The 21,924-nt window shown below is 53.5% G+C and overlaps 2 protein-coding genes across 12 annotated transcripts in view; both read left to right on the top strand.

Annotated features, from left to right (window-relative positions):
* The first annotated feature begins 267 nt into the window (after positions 1-267).
* SRSF6 (serine and arginine rich splicing factor 6) lies at positions 268-5,220 on the top strand. Its single transcript, XM_054081311.1, has 6 exons — positions 268-522; positions 1,124-1,272; positions 2,601-2,728; positions 2,951-3,159; positions 3,488-3,577; positions 3,695-5,220. Exons 1-6 carry the CDS (start codon positions 416-418, stop codon positions 4,056-4,058), a joined length of 1,047 nt encoding a protein of 348 aa, XP_053937286.1. The 5' UTR covers positions 268-415; the 3' UTR covers positions 4,059-5,220.
* A 147-nt stretch (positions 5,221-5,367) lies between these two features.
* Positions 5,368-21,924, top strand: part of L3MBTL1 (L3MBTL histone methyl-lysine binding protein 1) — a 38,409-nt gene continuing 21,852 nt past the window's right edge. For 6 of the 11 annotated variants that reach the window (XR_008452569.1, XM_054081305.1, XM_054081301.1 and 3 more), the window contains exons 1-8: positions 10,657-10,741; positions 15,609-15,806; positions 16,059-16,221; positions 18,717-18,940; positions 19,647-19,791; positions 19,925-20,063; positions 20,823-20,946; positions 21,724-21,826. Coding sequence is in view for 10 of the 11 variants with exons in the window: in XM_054081305.1 (XP_053937280.1) it covers positions 16,086-16,221; positions 18,717-18,940; positions 19,647-19,791; positions 19,925-20,063; positions 20,823-20,946; positions 21,724-21,826 (871 nt within the window). In the remaining variant the exon portion in view is untranslated. Of the gene's footprint in view, positions 5,692-10,656; positions 10,742-15,608; positions 15,807-16,058; positions 16,222-18,716; positions 18,941-19,646; positions 19,792-19,924; positions 20,064-20,822; positions 20,947-21,723; positions 21,827-21,924 lie in introns of those variants that run through there. The other 5 variants (XM_054081303.1, XM_054081302.1, XM_054081306.1 and 2 more) reach the window with 5 other exon arrangements.

Genomic DNA, 21,924 nt, shown 5'->3' with positions numbered 1-21,924 from the left:
TTCCAACCTAGTGATCGTACGGCTCTCTCATTCTCTGGGTCTGTGATTCGGCCATACGCTCCCACCCCACACACGGCGCCGGACCCGCCGGACCCACCGCCCGCCTGCCGCCCCGCCCGCCGCAGTCAGCAGCGCGCGCGCGCGCACGCGGCACCCCCCCCGGGCATGCGCGCAGCCCCCTCCCCCGGCCGCATTCCTCCCCCGCCGCGCGGGAGCGTGATGACGTCAGCGGGCGCGCCCCGCCCCCGGTATAAAAGCGGCGGCGGGCCGCGGGCGCCATTGTGCTGCGGAGTGGGCCGCGGCGGTGCAGCCTCGGGACTGGCAGCGCCCCGCCCCTCTCTCTCCTTTTCTCTCTCTCTCCCTCTCTCTTTCTCTCTCTCTCCCTTCTCCTCTTCCTCCCCCTTCCCCTCCGGAGATGCCGCGCGTCTACATCGGCCGCCTGAGCTACCACGTCCGGGAGAAGGACATCCAGCGCTTCTTCAGCGGCTATGGCCGCCTGCTCGAGGTCGACCTCAAAAACGGGTGAGCGAGAGCCTCGCAGTGCCCGCTCCCCACCCGTGTACCCCCTCTCCCCCCCTCTCCGTTCCCCCATATTGGCGGCCGCTGCCGCGTGGCGGGCGCCTCAAGATGGCGGCGGCGCTGTGGGCGAGGGGGGGGCGCTGAGGCTGATGGGCGCGCGCTGGCCTGGGGGAGCGCACGCAGTAGTGGGGGGAATGGGGAGGGAGAATGGGGAAAGGGGAGCGCGTTGTGGCTGCGGGGAGCGCTCTGGGGAAGGAAGGGAGATGTGTAGCGGCTGGCTGGAGGGGGTGGGGCGGTGGCTGGGGGGCCGCTCTGGGGAAGGAGAGGGGCGTGTAGTGGCTGGCTGGAGGGGGGGCTTTGGGGAGGGAGAGGGGCGCAGTGGCTGGGGGCGGTCTGGGAAGGGAGAGAGGCGCGCTGGGGCCGGTGGGCGCTTTCTGGGTTAGGGGAGTGCACGCGGTGGGGAGGAAGGGGGGAGGGCCGCTCTCGGGAGGGAGGGGTGTGCAGTGGCTTAGGGGGGCCGGACTGGTGCGTTTTGTCCCGCGCGGGCGGCTGACGGCACCCACCACCTCCCTCTCTCCCTCCCTTGTTCCCTGCATCCCCACAGTTACGGCTTCGTGGAGTTCGAGGACTCCCGAGACGCCGATGATGCCGTTTATGAGCTGAACGGCAAGGACCTGTGCGGGGAGCGCGTGATCGTGGAGCACGCCCGCGGCCCCCGCCGCGACCGTGATGGCTACAGCTACAGCAGCCGCAGTGAGTCCGGGCCCGGCATCCCGCACTGTTTTGGGGCCGGGGGGACGCGGGGGGGGGGTGCGGCAGGGTAGGGCAGCAGGGCCCGTGGTGGGGGGCTGGGGAGGGGCGGGGAGGTGGAATGACTGGGATATTGGGGGTACCCGGGACGCCTGGCGACGCCTGGCGCAGGACTGGGAGCGGCGGGCTTGTTCCCTAGCACTAGACCTGCGCTCAGGCGTCCTCCTAAAAGCTGCTGGGGCACAGCCATTCTGGCTGCCAGAGTGCAGCCTTCTAGAAAGGGCTTCTTGTTAATTAAAACCGAAATGCTCTGCTAATTTACGGGCTCCAGTGTGCTTGGGAGCGCTTTGCTGCAACAGTGATGTTGCATCACTGGAGTTAATGAATAAATAGTGCTATATAATTGGGGTGGAAGCGCTCAGCTGTGCAGGAGGGGTGGGGGGAGGTTTTCAAGCAGGAATCTGGTGCTAATGGGGGATATTATAAATATTTCTGTGCTCCGCTGGCTCATATAGCTTCTATAGCTGAGCTATGTAGAGCTTAACCAGCCTAGTGCCGTAACTAAAGCACTCGGGCTCATCTTGCAGCAATCTCTGGAAGTGTGGTGTTGGGGGGGTGGGTTTCTGTCTTTTTGTTAACAAGAATCAAATGTATGTTGTTTAAAATTGTTGCATGTTCAATTCAAACTTTTTAACAAGTCCTTGATGTTTCAATTTAAAAGTGACCAGTGGGGCTGAGGCTGTGTCCACTGAGGCTAAGATGACTGCCTTTCCTGATTGGCCATGGCTTTTCCATACATTGTGTGACCCTTGCCCTATGACCCTTTGGCTGACCTTACCGGAAGCCATGACGACAGCAGCCTTTTGCCATTAGACGCAGGGTGATGGTGAGGATTCCAAGGGTTAGACAAAACTGGTTAAACTGAACTAGGTGACTGTTACCTTGCGTGTTTTGTGGCCAAACCACCACCAAAAACCTCATACTGTGATGTAAGTACTTAGTGTAACTAGTAAACGTTTTTGTAAAATGTAGAAATGCATGTAATCAGTTAAGTTTTATATTTTACAATGTTCTGTAAAATAAAACTTAGCAAGGTGAATCTAATAAGGAGCAGTCACTCTCTAACAGATCTTAGGAGCGCAGACTTGTAGGATTTTAGTCTGTTTGATTTGCCATTAATGTAGATCATGGCAAAAATTGCAAAGTTTATTGGAGGCTTAGAGAAATAAAGTCCTACTCCAGTAAATATAACTGTTTAACTAACTTTTTCAGAACGTTTATTTTCCTTCATGCTAGGAGACAGTCTAACTTTATTTCTTTGTACAATAAAGGTGGGGGTGGTGGCGGATATAGCAGTCGGAGACAATCTGGAAGAGATAAATACGGACCGCCTGTTCGTACAGAATACAGACTGATTGTTGAAAACCTTTCCAGTCGCTGTAGTTGGCAGGATTTGAAAGTACGTATGAACATTCTATCCTAGAGCCTGTTGCGACTAGCAGGAGCTTTCTTTAATATTGGTGTTTATTCTGATTTGGGAAGACGTTATTGAGAAGTGTTTGTGCATGAATGTTTACACGCGATTAATGCTCCTCGCGCAGGCTCAGACTTGTCCTAAGCTAATGTACTTACTGAGCGTAAGCATGTGGGATGGCTGAGTAACTCTGTCTGCTCCCTGAAGGATTTCATGAGGCAAGCTGGGGAGGTCACCTATGCAGATGCTCACAAAGAACGTACAAATGAAGGAGTGATTGAGTTCCGATCATACTCGGACATGAAGCGTGCCCTGGACAAGCTGGATGGCACTGAGATCAATGGAAGGAAGATCAGGCTGGTTGAGGACAAGCCGCGGTCAAGCCATAGGCGCTCATACTCCGGCAGCAGGTCAAGGTAATGGCTGGGATATGATGCGTAAGTCTCTGCATCCAAGCAGCTTAGCAGTGGGTGAGCCCTGCCTGCAGTCATTGCTGTCAATCAATATTTTAGGAAGAGGAGGATGCTTGAAAATGTAGAAGGAATTATTTTACATGAGTGAGCTTGAGTGTTTCACATGTGAAGTGTCAGATGTGATTCATTGGCAGCATATCGAGTCTAGGTGTATTAATAGTACATCTTGATATGCTTTCTGGGAAGTTCTTTAGCAGCTTCTCTGTTGGATGCCACAGCTGAGCACAACAGACAAGGAATAAGGAACAAATGACATTTCCGATGTTTCCAGGTCACGATCTCGAAGGCGGTCTAGAAGCAGGAGTCGCAGGAGCCGGAGCAGCCGCAGCAGGTCCCGTAGTGTCTCCAAAAGCCGATCACGGTAAGTGATACGTTGTATTCTGTCTGCACAGGAATCACTACTCATTTACTGACAGATCTTTACAACCGCTGTACATGCGTTCTTTCATGCAGAATAAACTCTGTCTCTTTTTGAAAGATCCAAATCCAGGTCACGAAGCAAAGACCGCTCACGTTCCAGATCTAAAAGCAGGAAGTCGAGATCAAAGAGCAAATCAAAACCCAAGTCTGACAGGGGCTCACGCTCTCACAGCAGATCCAAGGAGAAGTCTGAGAAGTCTCGGTCCAGATCCAGGTCCAGGTCTCGCTCTCCCAAAGAAAATGGTAAAGGAGATGCTAAGTCTAAGTCCAGGTCACGGAGCAGGTCTCGTTCCAATTCTCCACAGCAGCAGCCATCTGCCAAGGCTCGCTCAGAGTCACCGCCCAAAAGAGCTGCATCGAGGTCCCGCTCCAGGTCTCATTCAAAATCCCGCTCACGATCAAGATCTAGTTCGAGAGATTAAGACTAGAACTCTCCTCTTGTGTTGCACACTATTGCGGAACACTTTCCTACTTGTCAGGCCGTTAGTGTTATGTTAGTACTTCAGAAGTTGGTTTTTTTCTCTTGCAGGAATGAATGGCCTAAGAACTAAGTAAGAGGCATAAAGGTTTAATTTGTATCCCAGATTTGAAAATCCGAGACCGGATGGTGGCACAAAGCAGGAAAAGTCCCTCTTTTGTAGGAATTCAGCTAAAAGTTTGATTTTATAGCATTTCTGCAGGAGTAACTTAACTACTCTCAAGTGCAAAGTGGGTTTTATATTAAAAATAAACTGAGTATAAACAGGCTTAAATCTGGGCTTTTTTTTGAAAGTATCATTTTTTTCCTATTTTTTTCATGGTTTTAGAACTATGGGTATCATTAGCTTAAATAGGTGACAGCTTGCTGCCGAAGGCAGGATTGCCTTGCTGTGCAGCTCAGATCATTCTCTGGTTTATCCTAATTTGTGGACGCAGGCTGCAAACTGTATAAACCGGTACCAATAATAGGGAGATTTTTAGACCAGCAATAAACTCGAGTTGGAGCATTGTGTTGTATCTTCACTTGCCAAAACAGCATTTCCCCCCCCTCTTGTGATGAGTGTATTGAAGTGATAAAGGTACTCAGGAACCTGTCTTGCACAGTATTTCTGAACAATGCTACATCTCAGACTTCTTTAAAGGAGTGAAGGCTTTGACCCTTTTTGCTTCAGTGCCCAGTGGTGCTCAGCTCTTGGGCACTGCTGGTGTCCCCTGAGTGTGGTCCGAGTCACTAGTACGGTGTATGGTTTGTCAGCCTCTCAGTACCTATTGGAAATGAAAACTAGGTAAATAAAAACTGTCTTCCCTCCCTGTGGGCTCATTTATGTTAGCGTTTCGCTTCAAACTAGGAGAACTATAACCCTGTTGTGTGCGAGTCTGAACTTTATTGGAAGTGTAATCTCTCTGAGCTAGAGTTCTAGTCTTAAAGGCTTTGCTGAACCACAGTTGCCAATTCACTTAAATTGTGGAATAGGACTCATCCCAAAACCTCCCCTTTATAGCTAAATTGATTTTTGTAACATGCAGTAGCGAACATTAGAACTGCCTTGTACTCTTTATACAACGTGTAGTTTGACTTGTATAAAATTAAACTGGTGACTCAGACTCTTGTGTTCATTGCAACATAATGGGATTCTTTTTCTGCCTCTCATCCTGAGGAAATCAGTTTATCCTGCTTGCTTCTTTTGCTGCAGTTACTTCTTTGTTTCGGTAAGGGACTTGGGCGCTCTCAGGAAACACTTAGTTTTGTGCAGGAGGCCAGGCAACCGACCAAGTGCTGTCAGCCCTGCATTGTCCCATCTGCAGGTGGGACTGGACAGGAAAGCCGCTCCTCTTGTCTGTTCAGGTGGATTGGATCAGGCGCAAGGAGCATGTTCCATGCGTGGTCAAATGCAGCCTGATGCCAATGGTTCTCTTCTGGAACTGCTTTATAATCTAAAGAGATGTTTTTAAAATTAATATTCAGGTTCTTGCTGTTTCCTGCCTGTATCTGGAAAGCCTGAGCTTTTCCGTCTTCCATGTGAGAAGCTGTGCTAGCACGAAGGATCCTGGGATCATTTGGATTGTCTTTGCCTGGTAAGCCCTCATCCCTAATGGCACCTGAAGGGAAGAGACGATGCAGCTGGTGTTGCCATAAAATCAGGTTGCTGTTGCGTATGTATTGTATGCCTTTCCATGCTGTTTCTATCCCAAGCATAGGAAAGCAGCTGTATTTGAGCTGTCAAGCCAAGCTTCCCCATGATTGTTTAACTTTGGGATCTTGAGACATAATTGGGATGACTGAACCCATGCTGCTGCAGGGCGTGTTCAGTACTGGGGCTGCTCTGCACCTGCCTCTGTTTTGTTAATTTGTGATAACTGATTTTAAAAAGAGTGGAAGCTGCTTTAGCTAAGGTGTTAGCGTGCTGACTAGAGAGATGGCTGTGGTGCCAATCCCTGCAGGCAGAACCTTCTCTGCTTTGGGTTCTGTCCTACATAAGTCGGACAGTGCAGGGATGGTGCAGTGGAAGTTCTCTTGTGGGAATGATGACCTCCCTTGACATATGAGCATCCTGTCCCCCTGGTTTATTGATGCTTGTGGCGGAGTAGGTGTGGCCACAGAGAGCTGTTCCTCTTTGCAGAGTTGCCAGAGCAAAATATCACTGCAAAAACAAGAGTTGAGCTCAGTAAATTCAAAGGTATAAATGCATCTTTCCAGTGTCTGTGTGTCTTTGCAGTAATAAGGTGTTGACAACTACTGGGTTTGCACATTCTTGTAGTTGACAACAGCTTGTTTCTTAAAACGTTTCCTGTGTCAGTGTGAGAATGTCTCGGTCTTACAGTAGCTGGTAGTGTGCCCCAATCTTGGTTAACGATGGCTTTTACCAACTGCATTCTTAGCTTTCTGAAATGACAACTTTATGACAGTGGTTTGTTGAAGTCATCTCTATTCACACATTACCGACATGGAGGGCCAAGGCTGGCCAACTTGCCTGCACCTTTACATGTGGAAGATTTCTTTCCCTGTTCCAGGATCCACATGCAATATCTCTTGTGCAGAAGAGAAATGGCCCTTTGCTGTGCAAATCCTTTGCAGTGTGCTGCAGTGGCAAAGGAGGCCAACAGGGTGCTGGGGTGCATCAAGAAGGGCATCACCTGCAGAGATAAAGAAGTCATTATCGCACTCTGCTCAGCACTTGTCAGGCCACACCTGGAGTGCTGTGTCCAGTTTTGATCCTTGCTGTACAAAAAAGATGTGACCAGGCTGGAAAGGGCCCAGAGAAGGGGCGCTAAGGTGATGGGAACTAAGGACTGGGAAACCTTCCATACAAAGTAAGGCTGAGAACTGGACTTGTTCAGCCTTGAGGGGAGAAAGCTTGTACCAGTGCATAAAGGCTGTCTGCCAAGAGGACAGAGACTCGCATTTTAGGAGGAGTCCCGTGGAAAAGCCAAGGGGCAATGGTTATAAATTGCTGTTGGGGAGATGCCAGTTGGATTCCAGAAGAAAATGTTTCCCCGTAGGGACAGTTTAACACTGGAGTAATCTCCCCAGGGAAGGGGTGGATTCCTGTATACAGGACTCTTTTAAGGCTCAGCTGGAGCAGATGCTGGGCCATCTCATCTAAACTACGCATCACCTAAAAGGCTGGAACAGATGATCGCCTAGTTCCCTTCCAACCTGGCACTGTGATCTTGTGAAATGAAAGTGAAATTCCTTGGTGTGACTTGCATCCTTCTGGATTTGTTTCCTTTGGAAAGCTAGCGGGATTTTGGTGGTGGCATATTTGGAACCAGTGCAGAGAAGTGCAATGCTTGTAGTAACTCCTTAAAGAACACAAACACTGATCCCTGTAGCACTGTTTTGGTAGGGGTGGAAAACTGTCTGCTGTGTAGTTGTAATTGCAAAACTGATTTGGATAAACGTCTGAAACCACCTGGAGGGGTGGAGATTCGTAGGGACTCCTGCTGCAGCGTGTGCTTTGCACCAGCACAATGGTTGATGGCAAAACCAGCTGGTGGTGTTCATCTCAGTTTTCAACCTGTGGAGCCATCTTTTCCTGTGCTTTAGGAGAAGGCATTCTGACTTCTTTCTACATTTGGTATAACCAATATAAATCAGTTGTTAAAAAGACGAGGGAAACTTGCCCTCTCACCAGATAAGTGGAGTGCAGGGCTGACTGATGTCAGTGTCACAGGGCAGATTGCAAATGAGAAATCAACTCTCCATCACTAAAAAAAGTGAACCTTGGAAACTGGGGCTGTATTTGCAGTCTGTTCCCTGCCTCTTCCCGGATTTAAATAGTCATCCCTCCCTGTAGTTTGGTGTTCATCGTAAGTGCAAATTCTGTCCTTAAATCAGCCATTTGTATGATGTGAAATATCTGTGTTCATGTTGGATGGTGCCTCACTGAAAAACTGGCAGATCACAGGAGAGTGTTGCTGCTCGTGCGGGTGGTCAGAGCAGGCTTTCTGTAGCCTCGGAATCCTCGCGCCATTCCCCTTGGTCAGCAATGGCTGTCACGTACAGATGGGCACCAGAGCCACTTGGAGTTTCTGGGTGACCCATCGCTTGGAGCGGAATATCGGTGACTACCCAGAGAGCAGAATGCTTCTTCCCAGCCCAAAACCAAAGTTTCTTCCATGCTTTGGCTTCCAGCTCAGCGCTTTGTTGGAGCAGAGAACAAATTCTAATGCATAGGGTGTGGTGAGGAAGCAAACTGCCAGATGGGATCATTCCTGCTCTAGGAGGGTGACTGACTGCAGTGCTGACACCCACAAGGAGGAGTGCTTTAGGGTTTGGGGCTGGCAGCGAGCGCCCTGCTGCGAGGAAGGGCCTTGATTGTCCCCAAAGCCACTGAAGGGGTCATGGGAATAGAGATGCTTACTTCCCTGCTGATGCCAGGGCCCAGCAAGGCTTGCCTCAGCCTTTGCATCCACAACACTTGTCTTCTGAAGCTAGTAATGCTACTGTCCAAGTCCACATGAGTGGATCTGCTTCAGTGGGTTCCCAGTGCCACCATGAAAAATACTGCAGTGTGCTATAGTAGACAGGTGGACACGCCTGCTTCAGGCCAGGAGTTTGGAAATGAGGGCTTAAAATTGGGGGGTTGATAAGAGCATTTAAAAGGTGCTGCCACAAAACACACCATTCAAAATGGCTTTTTCCATCACATCTCAGAATCGGAGACTGATTTGGGTTGGAAGAGAACTCAAAGCCCATCCAGTTCCACTCTCTTTCATCGGCAGGGGTACCTCCCACTGGATCCAGTTGCTCAAAGCCCCATCCAACCTGGCCTGGCACACCTCCAGGGATGGGGCAGCCATCTCTGCTCTGGGCAGCCTGGGCCAGGGCCTCCCCACCCTCACAGGAAACATTTCTCCCTAAAATCTCATCTCAATCTCCCCTCTTTCAGCTGAAAACCGTTCCCCCTGGTCCTGTCCCTTCACTGCCTGATCAAGAGCACCTCCCCAATTTTCCTGGAGCCCCTTTCAGTCCTTCTCTTCTCCAGGCTAAACAACCCCAACTCTCTCAGCCTGTCCTCACACAGGAGGTGCTCCAGCCCTTGCACCCCTTCAAAATCAGCCATTGGGCCTAAGCCATAGGCTTTCCTAGGGCCCCTGCAGACCCTGTCTGCCTACAGCAGGACGCGCCTGGCAGGGTGGAATCCCCTCCCTGGCCCTGCTGGTCCCACTGCTTTGGATGCAGCCCACAACACGGTTGGTTTCTGGGCTGAGGACACGTTGCCGGCTCACAGGGAGCGTCTCATCCCCCAGCACCCCAAGCCCTTCTTCTCAGGGCAGCTCCCAATCCATTCTCCGCCTGTGCTGGGTTTGCGCTGACCCAGCTGCAGGACCTTGCCCTCGGCCTTGTTGAACTGCATGAGGTTTGCACAGCCCCACCTCTCCAGCCTGCCCAGGTCCATCTGGATGCATCCCTTCCCTTCAGTGTATCAACTACAGCATTCCTGACCTTCCCGCGATGCAGCTCCATTCCATCCCCTGTGTCCCATCACTGGTTACAGGGAGAGGGGATCAGCACCTGCCCTTGAGGAAGCTGCCATATGGGCACCCCTCAGCCTTCTCGGAGCTGAATGAGCCAAGAGACCTTGTCTGCTCCTCGAAAGTACTGCTCCCGAGGCCCTTCCCCATCATCTGCCCTGGGCGCATTCTGGTGGTACGATGTCCTCCTTCCTTCGGGTCATCCAAAGCTGCCCCCGGTGCTGGCGCTGGGGCCGCACCAGTGCAGGGTGGGACAATCCCCTCCCTCGAGCAGCTCATGGGTGCCGTGTTCGATGCTGCAGGGTGCCCTGCTGGTGGCTCCTGCTCAACTTGCCATCATCCCAGACCCTTCCTGAGGGGCTGCTCTCCAGTTCTCATCCCCCAGTTGGTATGGAGACATTAAGATGCTATAGCAGAGAGGTCATAGAAATTGATGTTCAGGCTCAGGGGGCAGACACGGTCCAGTGTTCCATCAGCCAGCGCCAGCTTCAGGCCCTTGGTACCATGGGACCGGGGAGTTCCGTGCCCACCGTGGGATGAGACCAGGGACTCCATGCCCATAGCCCCCACCATGGGATGGGAGGCTCCGTGTCCACTGCTCCTGCTATGGGATGGGGGGCTCCGTGTCCACTGCTCCTGCTGTGGGATGGGATGGGATGGGATGGGAGGGTCTGTGTCCACTGCTCCTGCTGTGGGATGGGATGGGAGGCTCCGTGTCCACTGCTTCTGCTGTGGGATGGGATGGGACGGAACAGGATAGGGTAGGATAGGATGAGGGGGCTCCATGCCTGCTGCCCCTGCTTTGGGATGGGACAGGACGAGACACGATGTGATAGCAGGGAATGGGACGGGATGGGATGCAACAGGATGGGATAAAACAGGACGGGATAAAAGAGGATGGGATGGGATAGGGCGCCGGTGCGGCCCCTCGGCGTTGCCATGGCGATCCGGTCCCGGGCAGCTCCCGGGATGCTGCGGGATGGAGCGCGGCCGCAGCGGCGGGCGGGAGCCGCGCGTTGCCATGACGACGGCGCTCCTTCGCGCCCGCATCCCCCCCATCCCCGCCCCTCGCCGCCCCCGCGCCATCCCCGCCCCGGCCCGGGCCCGCGGGCAGCGCGGCTCCGGCAGCGCCCGGGCCGGGACCGAGGTAAGGGCGGGGCGGGGGGGCCGCGGCACCGCCCCCTGGGCCGGGAGCGCGAGGGGCGGGGGCAGCGGGGGGTGCGCACCGCCCGGAGCCTGCGGGGCCGCGTCGGGGCCGGGGGGGGCCGCTCCCCCCGGGGGGGCTGCGGGGGCTTCTGCCCCGCGCCCTGTAAGGGGGTTTCGCTCTCTGCGAGAGCTGCGGGGGCTTGTCCTCCCCCCCCCACCCCGGGAGGGACTGCAGGGGCTTCTGGTCCCACTGTGGGGGTCGCAGGGGGTTCATCCCCCCTTGCAGGGGTTGCAGGGCGGTTCTGTCCACCCCGTGGGGGTCGCAGGGGGGGTTCTTTCCCCCCTTGTAGGGGTCGTAGGGGGGTTCTTTCCCCCCTTGTAGGGGTTTGCTGGGGGATTCTTTCTCCCCCCTTGTAGGGGGTTGCAGGGCGGTTCTTTCCCTCGTTGTAAGGGTTTGCTGGGTTTTTTTTTTCCCCCACTTGTAGGGGTTTGCAGGGTGGTTCTTTTGCCCCCTGAAGTGGGTGGCAGGAGGGTTCTTTCCCCTCTTGTAGGGGTTTGCTGGGGGGTTCTTTTCCCCCCTTGTAGGGAGTTGCAGGGGGGGTCTTTTCCCCCCTTGTAGGGGGTTGCAGGAGGGTTCTTTCCCCCGCCGAAGTGGGTGGCAGGAGGGTTCTTTACCACCTTGTAGGGCGTTGAGGGGGTTCTTTTCCCCCCTTGTAGGGGGTTGTGGGGCGGTTCTTTTTTTCCCCCCCGTTGGGGGTTGCATGGAGGGGCTTTCCCCCCCCATACGGGGCTGCAAAGGGGTTCTATCCTCCCCTGTAGGAGGTTGCAGGGGGCTTCTTTGCCCCTTGCAGGGGCTGTAGGGCCTGCAGGGGTTCTTGTAGGGTTTGCAGGGGCTGTAGAGACCTCTCCCCCAGGATAGGGGCTCCTCCCCAGGCCACGCTCTGCACCGGGGCCGCCGCAGCTTCAGGGGTTTCAGTCCCCGGCCCAGAGTCTCTGTCGGGGCCACAGGGGCTTCTCCCCCCAGCCAGGCTCTCCTCCAGGGCCACAGGGGCTTCTCCCCCCCAGCCAGGCTCTCCTCCAGGGCCACAGGGATTTCTCCCCCCAGCCAGGCTCTCCTCCAGGGCTGTAGGGGTTTCTCCCCCCCCAGCCAGGCTCTCCTCCAGGGCCACAGGGGCTTCTCCCCCTGGCCAGGGGCTGTGTGGTCGCAGCTGGGTGCCCTGCATCATCCCAGCAGAGACAGGGAATGGGACAGTTATTCCCTGGCTTTCCCAAGGGGTGTACAGAGGCTGGAAGCCCCTTCCAGTGTGGATGTTTGCCCATGTTCCTGCTGGTGGTTCTCAAACACCGCATGAGCACGTGCGGGCCTGGAGACGACAGGGCTGCGGGCCTGGAGTGGGCCCTGTGACATGGGACGTGGGCCTGGCCTGGCAGGACATGGAGTAAAGCACCCAGGCTGTGCAGAGGATGCTCCACATGGACCAGGACAGGTCCTGGCTTTATTTCTTCACTAATTATAAAAGATGGGACATCTTGAAATATTTCAGGACGTGTGTCGATCCTCTGGATGTTTCCACCTGCTTTTAAGTGTAACTTGGGGAAGAAGGTCCTGTGTGATGCCCTGGATGCTGCCGCAGGACTGGCACTGTAGTTTGCTTACGGCAGAAGAGGGGAAGGTGGGATGTGGGTGTCCCCGTTGTGCCTCTCTCGACAGTAGCTGGGGGGTCTGTGCCTACTCAGAGCTACCCCGGCTTCAGACTGCCTTCTGGCCTTGGTATGGAGCGTGGATGGTGTCCCCTTGAGCCCTTTGAGGTGGCACATGAGGTCGCTGGGGATGGCTGCTTCTCCCCATTGGTGGGTCTGAGCAGATCCACAGCCCGAGAGCTGGTCCTGGTGGCAGGGGCACTGCTGGGGACAGCAGGTGACACTCAGCCAAGGCATCTCCTGAACCCTAAGCTGAGGGCAGCCTGTTGCTGCCTTATGCTTCTCCCTCCGATCTTCTGCTTCCCACACACTATTCACTCTTTGGGGGTGTGCAACATGGCCAGTCTCAGACTGCACGGAAGGACATTCCATACTGTTTCCAGGTGTGGGTAAATCCCACAGTCCATTGCAAATCACCGTCCATTGCAAATCTCACTCCATGCTGCTGGAGAACCTGGGGGAACTTTGTGGTCCCTGGTTTATTCCAGAGGAGGCATTGCCTCCTGGGCTTAAAGCAACAGTTGGATCTGGAAGGAAAAAAGTGTGCATTCGCCTTTCTCCACCGGGCTTGCTGCCTGTGCAAAGAGTGTTACTGAGTGTTCTCCTGGGTGGATGTGGAGCAAATACTATAGTGCCATTAGTCTCTTAAACGCCTGCCCTGAGCAATGCCAGAAGACAGGAGAAGATCCAAGGGAGCAGCTCCCAGCCCACCATATCTCTGCAGGGCTCTGGTGCACCACTGGCGGTTTTAGCATGATCCCAGCTGATGCTTTTTCTTAAGGGCTCGATTTTGCCACTGGAGTTAATTAATAATCCATAGCTTATCTGTGGTTGAGGATGGGTAAGTTCTCTGTTATGGCTGAGGGAATTCCTGAAAAAAAAGATTTGTAGAATCACTAGGTTGGAAAAGACCTTTGAGATCATCAAGCCCAACCATACAAATTAATTATATCTTCAGGCTGGTTGAGCTTGGAAACACCTCCAGAGGTGACCTTGTCCAGCTCCCTGCTCCATCAGGGCCACCCAGAGCCATTCAGGATCATATCCAGACAGCTTTTGAGTGTTTCCATGGATGGAGATTCCACAACCACCTTGCCCAAGTGCTTGGTCACACTGACAGTGGAAAAGTGTTTTCTGATGTTTGGAAGGACCCTCGTGTCTCTTGGTTTGTGCCCACAGCCTTTGTCCCTGCATCCTCCCTCCAGGTATTGACCCACACTGATGGGACCCCCTGAGCCTGCTCTCTCCACCCTGAGCAGTCCCAGCTTTCAGCTTCTCCTCCTGCCAGAGATGCTCCAGTCCCTCCATTAGCTGGATTCGCCCCTGGCTGGGTTCTCCAGGCTCTCCCTGTCTCTCCTGGCCTGGGGAGCCCTGTGCTGGGCCCCGGACTCCAGGGGTGTGAGCAGAGGGGAAAGATCCCCTCCCTCTGCCTGCTGGGACCCTTGTCCTGATGCAGGACACTTGGCCAAGAGCACATTGACAACTCATGGACCTTGTGGAGCCCACCAGGAGCCCCAGGGCCATTGTCACTAAGACTTAGCATTCCTGCTGGGCGGCCCCCAGCACGTACCAGTGGAGACTTCAAGAATATTTAAAAGTCTGAGAAGCCATAGAGTCAGTAGGCAGGTTAATATTGTTTGAAATAGTTATATTAAGCCAAATTTGTGATGAAAAGAAGTGCATCTTTTGACCAATGTGCTTTATAAAGTGCTGATAGGGCTGTGCAGCTACTCCGTGCCCCTCAATGGCCTGTTGCACACAGCACATCCCTCCTCTTTTCAAACAGTGGATCAGTAGAGAAGAGGAGGCTGAGGGGCTTTGTCACTGGTCCGGCGTGCTGCTGTGCCCGCACCCACCATTTCTTGTTTGAGGAGATAACGATCTTGTGACCAGCAGAACCAGTGCAGCCCAGTTGCCATAAAATGTGTGGTTTGTGGCCAGTTCCCTCTGCCTGTGTATGTGTGTGCACTGAGGAATGCTCCCCAGCCACGCTCTGGCACTGGGGGTGTTCAGCCCATGCTCCGTATTGATGCCCTCCCCTGCCACGTGAGGGGCAAAGCAGAGACCCTGTTCTCTGGATGGGCACTTGGCTTCCCAAACTTGAAGATTTTACATTGATAGAGCCATCAGATCTTGCTGTCTAGGCTGGTGGGTCCTGACTGTGGACAGATGGCTGTATGTCATCTCTCCTCTACTCTGCTCTGGTGAGACTTCACCTGGAGTCCTGTGTCCAGTTCTGGAGTCCTGAGCACAGGAAGGACATGGAGCTGTTGGAGCGAGTCCAGAGGAAGCCACGGAGATGATCCAAGAGCTGGAGCTCCTCCCATCCGAGTACAGGCTGAGAGAGTTGGGGTTGTTCAGCCTGGAGAAGAGAAGGCTGTGGGGAGACCTTAGAGCAGTTTCCAGGACTGAAAGGGGCTCCAGGAAAGCTGGAGAAGGGCTCTGGATCAGGGATTGCAGGAACAGGATGAGGGGGAATGGCTTTCAGCTGATAGAGAAGAGATTGAGATGAGGTCTTATGAAGAAATGTTTTGCTGTGAGGGTGGGGAAGCTCTGGCCCAGGTTGCCCCGAGAAGCGATGTCTTCTTTGAGCAATGGATCCAGTGGGAGGTGTCCCTGCCTATGGCAGGGGCATGGAACTGGATGGACTTTGCTGTCCCTTCCAATCCAAACCACTCTAGTCTAAGTCTTCTCCTCTCTGATTTAAAGCCATTCTCCCTCATCCTGTCACTACAAACCCTTGTAAAAAATACCTCCCCAACTTTCTTGTAGTAGCTTCAGGTACTGGGAGGTTGCTATAAGGAGCTTTTACTTCTCCAGCTCAACTCCAATTCTCTCAGCCTGTCCTCATAACAGAGTTGCTCCAGCCCTCTGATCGTCTTGGTGGCCTCCTCTGGACCCGTCCCAACAGCTCCATATCCTTCTTATATTGAGGACTCCAGAACTGGACACAGGGGTGATGTGGGGTCTCACAAGAGCAGAGCAGAGGGGCAGAATCCCCTCCCTCACCCTGCTGGCCATGCTGCTTTTGATGCAGCCCAGGACAAGGTTTGGCCTTCTGGGCTATGAGAGCACATTGCCAGCTCATGTTGAGTTTCTCATCAATCTTGTTCCCCACTGCCACCATGTTGGTTAACTTGTGTCACCTGTGAAATTCTCTTTTACAGGCAGTTAGAAGATCAAGGGTGAGTGGCCAACAGGAGGACCAGAAGGGGAACTCCAGGGACCTCTATCTTCTCCAGGGTAGGATTTGCCAGCCCTCAGTCCCAGTCTGCATCAGAGTAGTTTAGTCCTCTGTGGGAGCCAGGAGCAGCTATAGTTTGTGGTGGACCTGCTGTGATTGTGCCATCTTATGGTGGTGTCAGGTAAGAAAAAATCTTCAGTGCTGGCAGGCTCTGAGCTGAGATCTCACAACTGGGGCTTTGCTGGGTCATGTTTGTACTGGCTGTAACCTTCATGCTGTTTTCTGTGGGCTTCAATCAGTCTTTAACAAGTCTTACCGGTGTTTCTCCTGAGAGGTGATGGAAAGGGAGGGACCATCCTCCACTGTCTCTTTCTCACCCCTTTGTCATGTTTATACTTGTACCCAACTTGATTTCTTTCTTGCTGTTTTCCAGTGTCTCACTCTGTGTCCAGGCGAGGCAATGGAAAGCAGAGCAGAGATGGAGATTGTGAGGACCACGAAGGGGAATACCACAGGGGAGGTCAGCGTCCACGTGGTCACCACCGAGAACACTGTGCAGAGCACCCATCTGCCAACAACTGCCTTCATCATACCAGGTATGCGGGACCATCCTCTCTAACCAGTGCCTCCTCAGCCTTCTCCCCCTACACTGATACCTCACACTCCTTGATTGTCTGTGCAACCCTTGGGAGGCAAAGCCCTCCTGCTGGTTGACATCTTTGAGGTTCTCTGTGGCTATCCCACATCACTTGGATGATTTGTGGCAAATTAAAACCTCTGGAGTTTTAAATCAAAGCTTTGATGTCCAGGGCTTTGTGCCAGTGCAGCACAGTGTGCTGGGTGCCTGCTCTGAAGGACACGTGGGCTCCTGGGTTGCCGCATTATCATAGAATCATATCTCAGGTTGGAAGGGGCCCAAAAGGATCATTGAGTCCAAATCCCTGCTCCTCACAGGACCACCTGACATTAACCGCATGACTTCAGAGTGTTGTCCAGACAATCTGTGAACTCTGACAGGCTCAGTGCCATGACCGCTTCCCCTGGGAGCCTCTTCCAGCAAACAGCCACTCTCTCCATGAAAAACCTTTTCCTAACGTCCAACCCGACCTTCCGCTGGTGTGGCTTCATTCCATCCCCCGTGTCCCATCGCTGGTCACAGGGAGAAGGGATTGGCACCTCCCCTTGAAGAAGCTGCAGGCTGCCATGTGGGCACCCCTCAGCCTTCTCCGAGCTGAACAAGCCAAGCGATCTCGTCTGCTCCTCGAAAGTCCTGCCCCCGAGGCCCTTCCCCATTGGAGTTGCCTGCCCTGGGCATGTTCTGGCGGTTCGATATCCTCCTTCCACCCAGAGCTGCTCCCGGTGCTGGCGCTGGGGCTGCACCAGTGCAGGGTGGGACAATCCCCTCCCTCAAGCGGCTCACGGTGCCGTGCTTGATGCACCCCGGGCATGGCCGGCCCTTTGGGCTGCCAGGGTGCCCTGCTGGCTCCTGCTCAACTTGCCATCATCCCAGACCCCTTCCTGAGGGGCTACTCTCCAGCCTCTTGTCCCCAAGCTTGTATGGATAACCAGGATGACCCCATTCCAGGTGGAGAATGTGGCACTTGCTCTTGTTAAATTTCATTCTCTTGGTGACTGCCCAGCTCTCCAGTCTATCCAGATCTCTCTGTAAGGCCTCACTACCCTTGAGGGAGTCCACAGCCTCTCCTAGTTTAGTGTCATTGGCAAACTTACTCAATGTGCCTTCAACTCCTGCATCCAGTTCATTCATAAAAACATGAAAGAGCATTGGCCCCAAAATGGAGCCGTGGGGAACCGTACTGTGCCTGGACACTTGCCTGGTGTGACCCCATTTTCTGTAAGTCTTTGAGATCAACTCATCAGCCAGTTGCTTACCCAGTGTATTATGGACTAGTCTGGCTGTGTGCTGGACATTTTGTCCATCAGGATTCTGTGAGAGGCAGCAGCAACAGCTTCGATTAAATCCCCAAGCCCCACGTCTACTTGCCTTGACCACCAACTCGATGGGTGACCTTTGCATAAAACAACATTTAGTTGAGCAAGACCTCATGAACCTGTTTTGGCTGCGACAATGACTGCATTGTCTTTCAAGTGGTTTTTATTAACTCCCAGAATAACATTCTCCATCATTTTACCACAGAATGGTTTTGGTTGGAAAAGACCTTTAAGATCATCGAGTCTAACCATTGATCCAGCCCAGCTAAGTCCACCACCAGACCATGTCCCCAAATACAACATCTATTCATCATTCAAACCTCTCCAGGGATGGTGGTTCAACCACCTCCCTGGGCAGCCTCTTCCGGTGCTGGACAACCCTTTCCATGAAGGGATTCTTCCTAATGTCCAACCTAAATCTCCCCTGAAGCACCTTGAGGCCATTTTCCTGCGTCCCGTCACTGGCTGCTAGGGAGAAGGGACCAACCCCCACCTCACCAAAACCTCCTTTCAGGAGCTGCAGAGTACGATGAGGTCTCCCCTCAGTCTTCTTTTCTTCAGGCTAAACAGCCCCACGGCCCTCAGCCGCCCCTCGCAAGGCTTGTGCTCTAAACCCTTCCCCAGGCACTTAAGTGAGACAGACAGGCCTTTAACTACCAGAGTCATCCTTCTTGCCCTTCTTGCAAGTCAGGACAGCAATTTTCATCCTGGCTGACCAATGTCTGGTGTGCGAGCAAAGCATGGATGCGTGTTAGGTGGGATTAAGGCTTTTCTTTAGAAGCAATTCACCAAATTTTTCCTGCCCCTGGTGCCTCAGTTCCTATTGCGGAGATGCTGTGGACTGCACAGTCTGTTCCTTTGAAATGAAACCACACTGGGAGAGGTAGCATCGGGGCATCCTGGTCATGGAAACTGAAGTAGGAACCCTTGAATGTGGATAGTGTTGGTGCCACTCCTCAGCACAAATGGGTCGTGTTGGGTTGTGCCTGCTTGTGGGTGCTTTAGCCCATGTTGCGGAGCTCTCAGCTGGCTGGCTGTGTCCTCTCTGTCATTTCATGGTGCCTCTGAGCCTTGTTCGTCTCAGTTAAGTGTTCTGTGTATACCTCTTGTCGTTTGTTTCCTTTCTTCCTTTCTCAAGCAAATGCCACTACCATCAGCCTTCCCACAAGCACCTTAGAAATTCAGCGATTCTCCCGGGAGCCGCAGAGAAGTGCAGGGGCCGAGAGGCCGGAGAGGGGCACGGCGGGCGAGCCCATCACGGCCACCGTCATCCCCCAGATCAGCGGGGTGCAGACCTGCAGCACAGTCCGTGTGCTGGAGTGGAAAGATGGAGTAGCTACTTTGCCTGGAAGTAATCTGCGGGTAAGTGTAGTCCTGGGCCATTGTGTTTGCCCCCAGCCACCACTCCCCATGGCTCCTTGCCCTTCTGTCTAAGCTTAGAAGAGAGAGCCCACACGTGGTGCCAGGGAGGCTGCAGCAGCTCTGCCCTGCACAAGGAGGCAGAGGGATGCTCCTTGCTGTGTAGGGCATCTTTCCAGGCTGTGCCATGCAGTTGGCTCTCACCAAACGCCTGCGTTCACCCTGGAAACAGTGACCATGTGCTCATCAGGCAGCACGTGCCTTTAGGTGCACCCCTTGCTACGCAGAATAACAGAATCATTAAAGTTGAAAAAGATTTCTAAACTCATCCAGTCCAACTATCAGCCCAACCCCACCGTGCCTGCTAAACCATGTCACCAAGTGCCACAGCTACATGGTTTTTGAACCCCTCCAGGGATGGAGACTCCACCAATGCCCTGGACCACCACATCGTCCTGCTACCCCCTACCCCTTGTGCTGCTGTCTTGCCCTGGCATGCTCAGCGGCCGACACAGACTGCAGGGAGGACAGTGGGACAGGCGGCTTCAGTGCTGTGCTTGCCTCTACCATCAGAAGAACTGTCCTCTTGTTAGACCCACTAATGATCAAACTATGTCCCCCTCTTTCTCAGAGCTCACGCTAGCTATCAAGTTATATTTCTATTCTCCTTGTTAACTGTTCTTCCTTGATTTTTGGTTCAATGACATAGTTTCGAATAAATGAGTACGGGACGCTGAAGGTGGTGAGTACTGATAAGATGCCTCCAGTGGAAGCCGTAAAGGAGGGTCACACAGAGAAAGATGGGAACTCAGAGGTGACACCCACCGGCAGGGACAATCCTACTGTGGCTCAGGGTAAGGGCACCATGGTGACTTTTCTGGGGTGGGTACCATCATCCAGCAGGGCCTGAGCAAGGCAAACATTTCCTGCTTCCTGCCCTCCTTCACTGCACCTTGTGCCTCACTCCTCCTCTTCTCTCTGATTCAGACGTGCCAGAGCAGACCAAGTTGCCAACAGCAGAAACCGTGTGCCACTGTGATACCTGTGGCCGGAGACACGTGTCAGATGGAGCCCGGGAAGGCAGGGGCTTCTGCAGTGAGCACTGTCACCAGCAGTTCAAAGAAAGGTAAAGGGAGGTGTTCTAGGCCAGGGTGGATGAGGTTTTGAGCACCCTGATCAGTGGGAGGTGTCTCTGCCCATGGCAGGGGTGTGGAACTGGATGGGCTTTAAGGCCCCTTCCAACCCAAACCACTCTGTTCTGAGTCTGCTCCATGCAGAGCCATCACCATCCACCCATCTGCCCTCCCTCCCCTAGTCCACACGCTTCAGCATGTGCATCTGTCTCCAGTGGGTGATGGGGATCCCACTTGTTTCCCTCTTTCCTGTAGGCAAAGTACTTTGACTGCAGTGAGGGAGGATGAAGACTTGTCCCAGGGGGCAGCAGGAAGCACAGGAGCCAGATTTTTTCCTGCCCAGTTTGTGGCCTCGCTAGAGCAGGGCTGCAGCAGGAGACCGCTGCAGAGGGTGCTTCCAGGATGAGCAGCAGTTGGAGGCGTGGGCCCCAAGAGCCTTTACAGCTCCTCTGCTTACGCATGACTCCTGGGACTGGTTTTCCAGCATCTCTGTGTACTCTGATGCAGCTTAGAGCCCTGCTACAAAACTAGATCACGTTTGATCTGTCCTTGGGTTCAGGCTTCTGACACCCAAGGATATGAGGGTAATTCTGGTCTGTGCCATGGTTCCAACCTCTTGCCAACTTGTGGACATATATTATTTGGGAGGTGTGGGAATAAGAAATGGGGTGACAGGGATTCTCCAGCAGCCGCTCCCCTACCCCAGCCATCACCACATACCACCATGGTTTACTCTCCCTTCCCCTGTCTAGGTCCGTCATTGTAGAAAACTCTGCCAGCACCACCAATGCCACTGAAATCCTCAAGCCAGTGAAGAAACGAAAGAGGAAGGACTACCAGAGCCCTTCAGAGGAAGAATATGAATCTGAGCAAATGGTAGGAAGAGGGCAGGGAGAGCTCCGAGTGTGCATGTGCCGATGTCAGGGTGGGCCATGGGGCACCCTTGCGAGTGCTGCCGGTGTGTGCGGCACTCGGTGCTTCTCAGTGATGTGTCCACTGTACAATGAAGGGGTAACTTGTTGTCTGTTGATGCCAAAATGTGTTAATGTTAAATGTGTGGAGCATCAGGGTTTCTGGACGCTTGGCTGGCTGTTTGGCATGCCGAGAACCTCAGTTTGGGCACTGCTAGGCTTGTCCTGAGTGAGCTGTAGGTATCGACTGCTCGCAACTGCTCTCATGAGTCCTGGCCAGCAAAGTAAGTGGTGAAGTCACGAGTGTGTCTGTGTGCGTGGTGTGAGTCTTGAGGAAGGGAGAGTGACTTTGACAAGGCAAAGAAGCTCTGTTTGCCAGCCCTGACTGTAGCAGATCCACTCTAGGTGTGATTGCTATCACTTGGAACTAAAATTCCCCTCAGGCTGCCGTCATCAGATTGCCTTGGCTGCCCATTTCTAGGCCAAGCATCAGTCAAATCATAAAATCATGGAATGAATTGGGTTGGAAGGGATCTTAAAGCCCATCCAGTCCCACCCCCTGCCAGGGGTAGGGACACCTCCAGCGATGGGGCAGCCACGACTGCAGTGGGTAACTTGTCCATGGATGTTGCAGAGGCACAGTATGGCCCTCGGCACCGGTGTGAGGGTACAACACACAGAATAAACCTCTGTGCAGACCTCCAGCATGATGGGCTTCTGTTTTATCTGCCTTCTTGTCTAGGAGGAAAAGCAGGAAGAGAAGAATAACTCTGTGGGAGACTCTGCCTTCAGCAATCCAGAGCCTGATGCGTGGAATGGGAACCAGCACGGTATGGAGGGACCAGGTGGGCAATGGGGTGAGCACTTCTGCCACAGCTTGTGGGGTCGTGCTGCAGGGTCAGGCCAGCATTTTGGTGCTCCAGCAGAGTCAAACACCCAGTGC

This window comes from Cuculus canorus, chromosome 16 (assembly GCF_017976375.1).
Source record: "Cuculus canorus isolate bCucCan1 chromosome 16, bCucCan1.pri, whole genome shotgun sequence".
Taxonomy (NCBI): Eukaryota; Metazoa; Chordata; class Aves; order Cuculiformes; family Cuculidae; genus Cuculus; species Cuculus canorus.
The sequence above is the reverse complement of the archived record's forward strand: the minus strand, read 5'-3'. Positions and strand labels throughout refer to the sequence as shown.